Source organism: Staurois parvus, unplaced genomic scaffold (genome assembly GCF_062004578.1).
Source record: "Staurois parvus isolate SC_StPar_1 unplaced genomic scaffold, SC_StPar_1.0 ptg000422l, whole genome shotgun sequence".
In the NCBI taxonomy this organism is placed as follows: Eukaryota; Metazoa; Chordata; class Amphibia; order Anura; family Ranidae; genus Staurois; species Staurois parvus.
Window position 1 is genome coordinate 8,191,972 of NW_028318218.1, and position 11,837 is coordinate 8,203,808.

Below are 11,837 nucleotides of genomic sequence, written 5' to 3' on the forward strand. Positions count from 1 at the left end.
AAACAATCGCTAGATCCTGTAATGGGTTATTTTTAGCCTGATGTAAAACTGTGAGCACTTTGCGGATATTCGAGGTGGCCGAGCGCCCCTTTATAAAGCCCGCTTGAGAAGGATGAATAAGGGTGGGCAAAATGATGGCCAAACGGTTAGCTACAATTTTAGAAAGAATCTTTGCATCTAAATTGAGGAGAGAAATCGGACGATAAGAACCAGGGTCCGAGGGGTCCTTGCCTTTTTTGGCTATTAATTTAATGTGGGCCTGCGAAGCTGATGGCAGATATACCCTGCTCTCCTGAATAGACTGATATACCAGCTGTAGAGTAGGAGAGAGGGTTTTATCCATAAGTTTATAAAATTCAGAAGTGTACCCGTCCGGGCCTGGAGCTTTACCATTGGCTAAGGAACTAATAGCTAGACAAATATCCGCTTGTGATATCGGGGCATTTAGAGATTGCAGTGCTATTGGATCTATTTGTGGTAGATGTACGCTGTCAAGAAAGGAGTGTGCCCGTGCCTGGTCTATAGGGTCCGGCCCATATAAATTTGCGTAAAAACTTTCCAGAATAGATATAATCTCTTCCGAAGATTGTTTAAGTATCCCCTGAGAATCCTTTAGAGAGGTGAATTGCGTGGGGGTAAAGGGCTTCCTACACATGCGCGCCAGAAGTTTGCCTGGTTTGTTACCAAACCTATGATACTGTAAGTCAAGGTATGAGTGATGAAGTGTTTCCTGTGCTGCCGCCCATGTGTCGAACTGATTTTTAGCGTCCGCCCAAGCTGTCCTATTTTCCTGTGTATTTGAGTCCGTCATCCTGCGCTGAGTCAGTCTAAGAAGGTTACTAGCCTCCGTGAAATGGTGCAGAATTCTTTTTTTATATGCGGACGTAAAAGCGATGATTTTACCACGTAATACCGCCTTCCCCGTATCCCAAAATAAATTTGGATTAGAGACATGAGCCGCATTAGTAGATTGGAAATCTGCCCAAGTGTCTTGTAGCTGTCGGGAAAGCTCCTGATTATTTGCCAAAAACGAGGGGAAGCGCCATATCCTAGGGTGCGGTGTAGGATCTAAGAAATTTATAATGATAGAAATTGGAGAAGGATCCGATATGGCTATGTCATGTATGGTAGATGATACAACATGTTGCAACGTTGTGGGGTTGCAAAAAATATAATCGATTTGTGATAAAGAGTGGTGAACGGGAGAATAGAAAGTGTAATCTCTACCGTCTGGGTGTGTCAAGCGCCATATATCAGTAAATTGCATAGCTTCAACGAAACTACCAAGTAATGTGGGCGTTGAATGGGGAGGCTGAGTAGAGCGAGAGTCTCGGTCAACACTCTGCGATTTATCCTCCTGCTCCTGCATAACAGAATTAAAATCACCTCCCATGACAAGCGGCTTGTGGATATAGGGTGCCAGCCGTGAAGACAGGCCCTGAAAAACCTGCCTCGTCGGGGAGTTGGGTGCATATATGTTGGCAAGGACCAACTCTTGGGGTCCTATTTTGACATGTGCTGCTATGAAACGGCCTTCGGCATCTGCATCCACAGAGACCAATTCAGGATTAAGTCTCTTGTGAATAAGAATAAGTACCCCTGCTTTATTATTAAGAGAAGAGGAGCCGAAGACGTGACCCACCCAGAGTTTTCGCATACGGACAAAGTCAGGCTGTGTGAGATGAGTCTCTTGGAGTAGAGCTATATCCGCGCGTAAGCGCCGCAGATGTCTTAGTACTGCCATGCGTTTGTGAGGGGATCTGAGGCCTTTAACATTCCAGGAAAAAATACGTGTCATTCTAGCTGGGATAAGGTATGTGATAAGAAGATAAGGGACTTACCAATTAGAGATGTAGTAACAATTAGCGCTGCTTCATTAGGCGGATGGGGGTGGTGTAAATCTGGTCTCAGAAGACGACGGAGATCTCCAAAGAAGAAAAGGTGGGATTGGAGAGAAAAAAGAGGAGAGAAAGCGAAGACAAGAGCAGGGGCCCTAATAAAGCCCAACAAAAATACAAAACATATAATATACCCAAACAGTATAAAGGACTTCACGTCATTCCGCATGCTGTATCCACCAACATCAGCGTGACCGGGAGTAGCAGTGAAAGGAGCCTGCCCCTGGGACCAAGTTATAATAGCTAGGATACGTGAGGGCGTCCCTCAAACGAACTCCCGACAGTGGCTCCAGCACCCCCCCCCCCCGCAGCACTGCTGATGTATGGAGCAAGGCAAATGCGGGAAGGAAGAAGTAAAATTCAGGCATATATGTAAATAAAACATGACATTGAAGTGAGTAACAATGCAAAGGCCTTGTGCCAAACAGATAATGCTTAAAACATCTAGCGCTGAACAACCGAACAGGCTCAGACTTTAGAATGTGTGAGCATTTCAGTATGCAAAAAATACCATTCAAAAATAAAAAATACCAGTAGAAAGCTCTTTCATCTGAGCCAATCGGATCAAGAGAAAAGCTTGAAGCTTTAATGTAGAGACCAATGGCCTCCTAAACCTTCAAGGCGGGCGAGCTTTAGAGGAAGATGGAATGATTCGTTGACGTTTAGGTGGGTCTTTGCGGGGACTGCGTTGATCTCTGGGCCCAAAATTTCTACCCGCCTGCTGTGTTGCCGGATCCCCTTCGGCTAGGTGATTTCGGAGATATTGGTGGGCTTCTTCAGGATGGACAAAAGATTTAGAGACCCCAGATGGTGCAGTGAACCGTAACGTGGCCGGATACGCCAAAGTGAACTTTATTCCTTTCTGATAAAGAGTGGCACATATTTGCTGGAATGCTTTCCGTTTACGTGACACTTCCTGCGAGTAGTCCGCAAATAGCAGTAATTTGTGACCCTCAATCTACAGAGAACGTGAGTTACGGAAAGAGGTGAGGATCGCTACGCGGTCAGCATAATTGAGATAGCGGACAATCACTGAACGTGGCGTTCGGCGCTCGGTAGATGGAGGCCCCAGGCGGTGAGCTCTCTCGACCTGGCAGGAGGAGGATAGGCCTAACGCCGCCGGGATCCGTGTTGAGCATAAATCGGGGAGAGATCCAGTATTGAAAGATTCTGGAAGACCCACAATGCGTAGGTTATTCCTACGTGATCGATTTTCCAAATCTTCGATTTTATCCAAAATACTTTGCTGTATACTATTAGATTGTGATGTACCCGCTTGCATTGAATGGACTTCATCTTCTAAATCAGATAAACTCTGTTCAGCCTCAGATAATCGTTTAGAATGATCGCTGAGATCCTTTCTCAGCTGTTCAATGCCCATTGTGACTGCTCTATCTACAGCCTGAGTGATGTTAGGGAGCAAGATAGAAGACACTGCCTGTGCTATCTTAGTATACTGCTCATTAAGGCAGTCAGTGTCAAAAGGGAGTGGAGAGGCAGTGAGGAGGTTGGAGGGAGATTCCCTTATGACTGCTCCCTGAGTGTGATCTCGCTCCTTGCCTGTGTCCATACTGTGAAAGGCATCGTCGGCCATCTTGGCTGCAGGAGGGGGAGAGCCGCACCCCTCCGCTCTAGCCGCCAACTCGTGGCCGGACTGCGCCGGCAGAAGGTACCGCTCCATGCCGGGGCCACTGCCAGAAGGTAAGGGACACCCGAGAGCTGGAGAGCGGGGACCCCGAGGCAGTTAGCGGGTGTTGTTTAGCCGGGATCCCGGGAGCCGCGGGTCCCGCGTGTTACAGCATCCGGCGCCGGAACCGGAAGTTTCCATTTTTGTTTTAAATGAAAGTGGGTAACAAGCCCTAAAACTACAGTTCAGACTGGCATGGGCTCACTAAAAACACATCTACCAGTAAGGTCATTATGGGTTTGCTTAAGAGAAAGCAAAAACACACATCTGGGGCTGTTTGCTTTCAAACCCTCTCTCATTGATTTTAAAATTTCAGTCAGATGCCTCTGAACAGGCAGCAAGGTAGGAGGAGAGGTTGTGTTGGGTCATTTCTTGGACTCATATTTCATGCACCTGAGATAATAAACTTTGTAAACAGGCTTTTTCAACATGAATAAGAAACCAAAAGAAATCTTATTGGTACTTTTAAAAATGCACTATAAAGACTGAATGCACCACTTCTCACACAATCAATCATAAACACTGTTTGTCACAAAGTGGACCCTAGGCACCTAAGCTTAAAGCGGAGTTCCAGCTGAAAAACAATTAAAAGTCAGCAGCTACAAAAACTGTAGTTGCTGACTTTTAAAATACAGTCACTTACCTGTCCCAGGATCCTGCGGTGTCCTCAACATGGTTGGTTTCACCAGCTGTCTTCTCTCCCCCGCACCGGCACGGCATTTCCAGTGTGGGCACCCGGCTGCGACAGCTTGCAGCTTCACCGCTGGGTGCCCAATGTGCATGCGCGAGAAGTGCTGCACTTTGTGAATTGCCCCATAGTCTTCTGGGACCTGTCACGTGTCCCAGAAGACTACGGGGAGGGAGGGGGAGGACAACTTCCGCATCTGATCACCTTAGGCCACAAGTGGGCAACTGTGGCCCTCCAGCTGTTGTAAAACTACAAGTCCCATGAGGCATTGCAAAACTGACAGTTACAAGCATGACTCCCAAAGGCAGAGGCATGATGGGACTTGTAGTTCACCAACAGCTGGAGGGCCACCGATGTCCACCCCTGTCTTAGGCGATCGCAGTGGAAGTGGGAGCTGGTACCTGTCAAATTGACTGGTGTATGGAACTGTTCATAATTCCCTCTACCTTGACTAAGGCCCCAGTTCCAGCTGAAGAAAAACAGCCCCAAAGCATGATGCTGCCACCACCATGCTTCACAGTGGGTATGGTGTTCTTTTGGTGATGTGCAGTGTTGCTTTTGCTCCAAACATATCTTTTGGAATTATGTTCAACCTTGGTTTATCAGACCATAACACATTTTCCCCCATGCTTTTGGGAGACTTCATATGTGTTTTTGCAAAATTTAGCCGAGCTTGGATGTTTTTCTTCTTAAGAAAAGGCTTCCGTCTTACCACTCTACCCCATAGCCCAGACATATGAAGAATACAGGAGATTAGTGTCACATGTACCACACAGCCAGTGCTTGCCAGATATTCCTGCAGCTCCTTTAATGTTGCTATAGGCCTCTTGGCAGCCTCCCAGACCAGTTTTATTCTCGTCTTTTTATCAATTTTGGAGGGACGTCCAGTTCTTGGTAATGTCACTGTTGCATCATATTTTCTCCACTTGATGATGACTGTCTTCACTGTGATCCATGGTATATCTAATGCCTTGGAAATTCTTTTGTACCCTTCTTCTGACTGATACCTTTTAACAATGAGATCTCTCTGATTATTTGGAAGCTCTCTGCATCCCATGGCTTTTGCTGTAGGATGCGACTAAGAAAATGTCAGGAAAGACCTACTAGAACAGCTGAACTTTATTTGGGGTTCATCAGAGGCACTTTAAATGATGGCAGATGTGTACTGACTCCTATATAACATGATTTTGAATGTGATTGCTTAATTCTGAATACAGCTACATCCACAGTTATAAAAGGGTGTGCTCACTTATGTAACCAGATTATTTTAGTTTTTTATGTTTACTCCCCCCCCCACTAACAGATTTCAGTTTGTTTTTCAAATGAGTTGTACAGTTTATAGGTCACATTAAAGGTGGAAAAAGTTTTGAAATGATTTATCTTTGTCTCATTTCTTTTTACATCACAGAAACCTGACATTTTAACAGGGGACTTTTTATATTCACGGTATATTTATGTAAGCTTGAGTGATTCTAATCCCTGTAGGAACAAATAAGCCATTCAGAATTTTAAAACAGAGCAGCTAAGAATAGACAGGTAGACATGTAAAAGGACCATAGAGCTTCACTTGTTTGCTAGAAATATAAATAAAAATGTACACGCATATTATATTTACGATGCCTTTCTTTCCTTACAGTTTTCTGGTCTCTACATCCTGTCATTTGTTATGATCATTGTGGGATTTGCCTTGTACAGCAGTGTGACTACGTATACTTCCGAGTTTCTGCCAGACAGGAGTAATGAGGAGATTAAGAATAATGACATGGAAGAGATAGAGGCCCCTCTGGAGTCTGCTACTCCTCTGGAGAAAGTCTCTAGGCAGCTCTCTGCCGTCATTGTGGAATGAGTTCATTGATGGATTTTAAGTGGTCATTTACATTTATTTTCAGGAGGATGAAGAGCTTTTCATGTTCAGTAGGGCATGGACCCCTGACAATCATTGCAAGCTATTAGGAGCACTGCTAAACAGCAAAACTGAATCTTACCTTCCATGTGGAATTATTGTACTAAAGGAAACTTGTACTGGAACACAAAGGCTGCCATTACTGATCTACTTCTAAAAATGCTAGTTACCTGGCTGTCTTAGACCTCAATACTTTAATATTGATTGAAAGGATGAGAGTGCCAAGTCATAGGGATCAGTCCAGAAAGAATTCCTTATTTGTCATAATAAAATGATCTCTGAGGAGTTTACAGCCAACACGTTTCGGGAGTTATGCATAGACCCCCCTTCATCAGGGCCTATATTTAAAGTGGTTGTAAAGGCATAAAGTTCTTGAACTTAATGCATTCTCTGCATTAAGGTAGAAACCCTTCTGTGTGCAGCTCCCCCCCATACTTACCTGTGCCTGATCTCGACCTAGCACTGTGCCTGAGATTAGCTTCTCTCTCCTCACTGGACATAGAGGCAGCAGTGGGAGCCATTGGACCCTGATGCTGTCAATCACAGCACAGCTCAGTCCTGCTTTCTCCCTACTGGCTATGTGTGTCTATGGACACGCTGCACAGCTTGGGATAGAGCCCGCACAAGTGCGCCTATAGCAAGAGGCTTGCTATGGGAGCAATCGGAAGGCAGGAGGAGCCAAAAGTGCTGGCAGGGGACCCCAGAAGAAGAGAACTGGGGCTGCTCTGTGTAAGACCATTACATAGAGCAGATAAGTATGACATGTTTAAAAAAAATACATTTACAATCACTTTTAATGTTCAGGAGGAGTCTAGACAAATGGCTAATCTTAGGTTTGAATTCTTGAAAGTTGTAGTTAGAAGCTTGTTTAGTTAAATTGTCCAGCAGCACTATTGATTTTGTCGGAAATCTTTTCATTTTCTGTGTTCCTGATCCTGATGACTGTTATCAGTTAGCATTGTTCACAGTTCTCTCTGGTCTACAGAACACCGTCCTCCCCATGTAATGGAGATCAAAAGGAAAGAAGGGGGTGTTTTGTAGTCCTAACACACTTCCTGTCCTAAGATGACAATGCTGATGCTCCTCAGATGCAGTATGTTGATTGAGCATTGTCACCCTACGACAGGAAGTGTGTTACTGGTAGGGTCACTAGGTGAAAATAAAGGAATAAATCCTAAAAAACAAAACTATTGCAGCCACCACATCTAAGGACTATCAAGCTGCAAAGTATTCCATTGTTGTTTCTGGTCTTAGGCTGAATTCACACCTGTGCATTTTATACAGGTCTTGGGTGCAGTGCATTAAAATTAAAATCCACAAATGTGAATCAGACCTTAGAGACACTTTACGGTACATTGAGCTTTAAAGCAGATCTCCGGGCAAAAACTTCTTGTTTCTGATTTCCTACTTTCACTGAATCCATCTTCTGGTTCACCCAGTAGTTGCTCTGAAATAGCCGGTTCATTTTCATATCAAACTGTTAATTCTCTTTGTTTTCCTGTTTGTAGGACTGGTGGCTGCTATGCCTCCTATTCCCTCAGCCACTGGTCTTGGCACATCCCTTCTGTAGTTCTTTCTCCAGGAAGCAGTGATGTAATTCATTCCCACTTGTAGTGGTGGGCAGACTGAGACTCTCAGACACATTCAATATACAGACATAGTGTACCAGCCCACATTCACTTCAGTTCTCTGTGGTTGATGGAAACTGTAGTTTCCTTTTACTGCAAAGAAAGAGGAGAGGATAGGATGTAATACCTGCTATTATACCTCCTTCTTGGCAGAGCAGATCCTGTTATGTTTTGAATTGCAGAGATGTGGTCATGAAAATTCGATTAGGCTTTTCTCCTAAATGGTAAGGATTTTCAAAATGATATTAACTGTTTAGTGCAGTGGTCAGCAAGCCGCGGCTCGTGAGCCACATGCGGCTCTTTACACAATTTAATGCGGCTCTTCTGTGTGCCGGGCGCCCGCTCCCCTCCTTCCTCTCGGGCGGCCGCCCCAAAAGTCAGGACTCTGCAGCTAGCCCAGCAATGGGCAAACCACAGCCCGGCGGACCTTTTAATCCGGCCCGCGGAGCGTGGCAAACATTGGCTGTCAGGATGTAGGTGGGGCAGCGTGACAAACTCCTCTCCTCTCACAGTCCGCCCTGAAGACCAGAACGGCGCGGGAACATGGCGAGAGGAACGCGCGGAGCAAAGGTAAGTGAATTGACACAATATGGGGAATGAATTACTATAGGGGGGATGAATTACTATAGGGGGGATGAATTACTATATGGGGGATGAATTACTATGGGGGATGAATTACTATGGGGGATGAATTACTATATGGGGGATGAATTACTATATGGGGGATGAATTACTATGGGGGATGAATTACTATGGGGGATGAATTACTAAATGGGGGATGAATTACTATATGGGGGATGAATTACTATGGGGGGATGAATTACTATGGGGGGATGATTTACTATATGGGGGATGAATTACTATGGGGGATGAATTACTATGGGGGATGAATTACTATATGGGGGATTAATTACTATATGGGGGATGAATTACTATGGGGGATGAATTACTATATGGGGATGAATTACTATGGGGGGATGAATTACTATATGGGAGATGAATTACTATGGGGGATGAATTACTATATGGGGGATGAATTACTATATGGGGGATGAATTACTATGGGGGATGAATTACTATGGGGGATGAATTACTATATGGGGGATGAATTACTATATGGGGAATGAATTACTATGGGGGATGAATTACTATGGGGGATTAATTACTATGGGGGATGAATTACTATATGGGGGATGAATTACTATGGGGGGATGAATTACTATATGGGGGATGAATTACTATGGGGGATGAATTACTATGGGGGATGAATTACTATATGGGGGATGAATTACTATATGGGGGGTGAATTACTATATGGGGGATGAATTACTATAGGGGGGATGAATTACTATGGGGGATGAATTACTATATGGGGGATGAATTACTATGGGGGATGAATTACTATATGGGGGATGAATTACTATATGGGGGATGAATTACTATGGGGGATGAATTACTATGGGGGATGAATTACTATATGGGGGATGAATTACTATAGGGGGATGAATTACTATGGGGGATGAATTACTATGGGGGATGAATTACTATGGGGGATGAATTACTATATGGGGGATGTATTTTCAGTTTTAAAAATGTGGCTCTCAAAATAAATTTCAATCGTGGTTTTGGCGAGATTTGGCTCAGTTGAAAAAAAAGGTTGCCCACCACTGGTTTAGTGTTTTGTGTAGAGGGGTGTACTAATGGGTGATCTTTTTGCCTATCCCGGAGTTCTTCTTTAACTTGCTCTTGAGGATTCTGTAGGCTGCTTTTAAAGATCCTAAACCTGTTCTTGTGTCAAAAGTTGGCCGTTCATTAGCCTCATCATATAGATGTAAAATAAAAATTATAAAATTATGCAAATAAGTATCAAAAAAGAAAACAAGCAAATTAGTGCAGCGCCTTCCTATTAATAGACACCTCTTACATTCCACAAAACCTATAAATTCATAAATATACACAAATTGGCAAAAAATATCATGTGCAAAATAGTGAATCTATAAAGTCCCATATATCTTGATATTCCTTTACTCTTTCACCACTTTATATCTTTGTGAAGCACAAACCAGTGTTCCTCCACCAGCACCCAGATTGTGCTCTCACCTGGAGCTCTTTGACCTCATATTATACAATGCTTTGGTCACACCACACATGTGTCCTCTCAATGGGACTAAATAGAATGAGGTTTCACCCCTCCTCCCTAAGAATGCCACTGTGATAATGGTGTCCATTTTTGTCAATATTTAACTTGAAATGTTGGAGCAAGTGCACACACTGTTGGATATTGAAAACTGTCACAGATCACTTTTATAGTGATTTGGAATGGCATTTTATTTTATTGACACTAAAAAAAAAATCATGTACCTCCCTTTTTAACCCCCCCTCCAACAAAGTGCCTTTTGTTAGGACAGAAACAAATATAGCCCGTAATATTACTTTTCAAACAGTAGATGGTGCTGTGGATTTCTTTCTCCTTTATGTGGCTAAATGTTTAGAAAATGACACAAATATAAATTGTCGCAAGGTCTGCTTATTCAGTGTTTTTAGATCTTTTTGTCAGATGTTGCTATGGGTATACTTGCGTATAATTACAAGCATTTCATAAGTGTCAAACTTTTTACTGACAATTCCGTTAAGTTTATGCAGAGAGTCAATATCTGCAGTGTTGACCCTTCTTTTTTGAGACCTCTGCAATTTTCCCTGGCATGCTGTCAGTCAACTTCTGGACCACATTCTGACTGGTAACAGCCCATTCTTGCATAATAAATGCTTGGAGTTTGTCAGAATTTGTGGGGGGGTTTTTTCACCCGCCTTTTGAGGACTGACAAGTTCTCAATGGGATTAAGGTCTGGGGAGTTTCTTGGCCATGGACCCAAGATTTTGATGTTTTCTTCTCCAAGCCACTTAGGTATCACCTTTGCCTTATGGCAAGGTGCTCCATCATGCTGGAAAAGGCATTGTTCGTCACCAAACTGTTCTTGGATAGTTGGGAGAAGTTGCACTTGGAGGATGTTTTTTGTACCATTCTTTTTAGGCAAAATTGTGAGTGAGCCCACTCCCTTGGCTGAGAAGCAACCCCACACATGAATGGTATCAGGATGCTTTACTGTTGACATGAAACAGGACTGATGGTAGCTCTCACCTTCTCCGGACAAGGTTTTTTCCAGATGCCCCAAACAATCTGGAAGGGGATTCATCAGAGAAAATGACTTTACCCCAGTCCTCAGCAATCCAATCCCTGTACCTTTTGCAGAATATCAGTCTGTCCCTGATGTTTTTCCTGGAGAGAAGTGGCTTCTTTGCTGCCCTTCCTGACACCAGGCCATCCTCCAAAAGTCTTTGCCTCACTGTGCATGCCGATGCACTCACATCTGGCTGCTGCCATTCCTGAGCAAGAACTGCATTGGTGGAGCCCTGACCCCACAGCTGAATCAATTTAGTCAGTCATTTTAGAGATAGTCCTGGTTCTTGCTGGACTTTCTTCGGCACTCTGAAACCTTCTTCACAACAATTGAACCTCTCTCCTTGAAGTTCTTGATGATCAGCTAAATGGTTGATTTAGGTGCAATCTTAGTAGCAGCAATAACCATGCCTGTGAATCCTTTTTTGTGCAAAACAATGGTGACTGCATGTGTTTCCTTGCAAATAACCATTTAACATAAGAAGAACAATGATTTCAAGCACCACCCTCCTTTTTGAAGCTTCCAGTCTGTTATTCTAACTCAGTCAGCATGACAGAGTGATCTCCAGCCTTGTCATGATGTCAGCTGATCTTTTTGTGGCAGGGCTGAAATGCAGTGGAAATGTTTATGGGGGGGATTAAAGCTGGCCATACATGGGTCAAATACCAAAATTATTTTCTTGTGAAAATCTTTTCTAAGGATTTTTGTTACACCATTAGTGAACCACATCATTGGCTGATTTTCGAGCGACCATCGAATTTGAGTGATCGGCATGTTTTGAGATTTTTTAAAAAAATTAACACATTCTAATCAATGTTGGGAGAATTGTGCGAGAAATGTAATTGAAAAAGAAA

General features: G+C 43.5%; 1 protein-coding gene across 1 annotated transcript in view; it reads left to right on the forward strand.

Moving 5' to 3' along the window:
• LOC149454639 (queuine/queuosine transporter SLC35F2-like) overlaps positions 1–6,119 on the forward strand; it is a 29,708-nt gene extending 23,589 nt beyond the window's left edge. The window contains exon 8 of the mRNA XM_089687245.1: positions 5,910–6,119. Within this exon, the coding sequence (XP_089543371.1) occupies positions 5,910–6,119 (210 nt within the window). The remainder of the gene's footprint in view (positions 1–5,909) is intronic.
• The last annotated feature ends 5,718 nt before the right edge of the window (positions 6,120–11,837 follow it).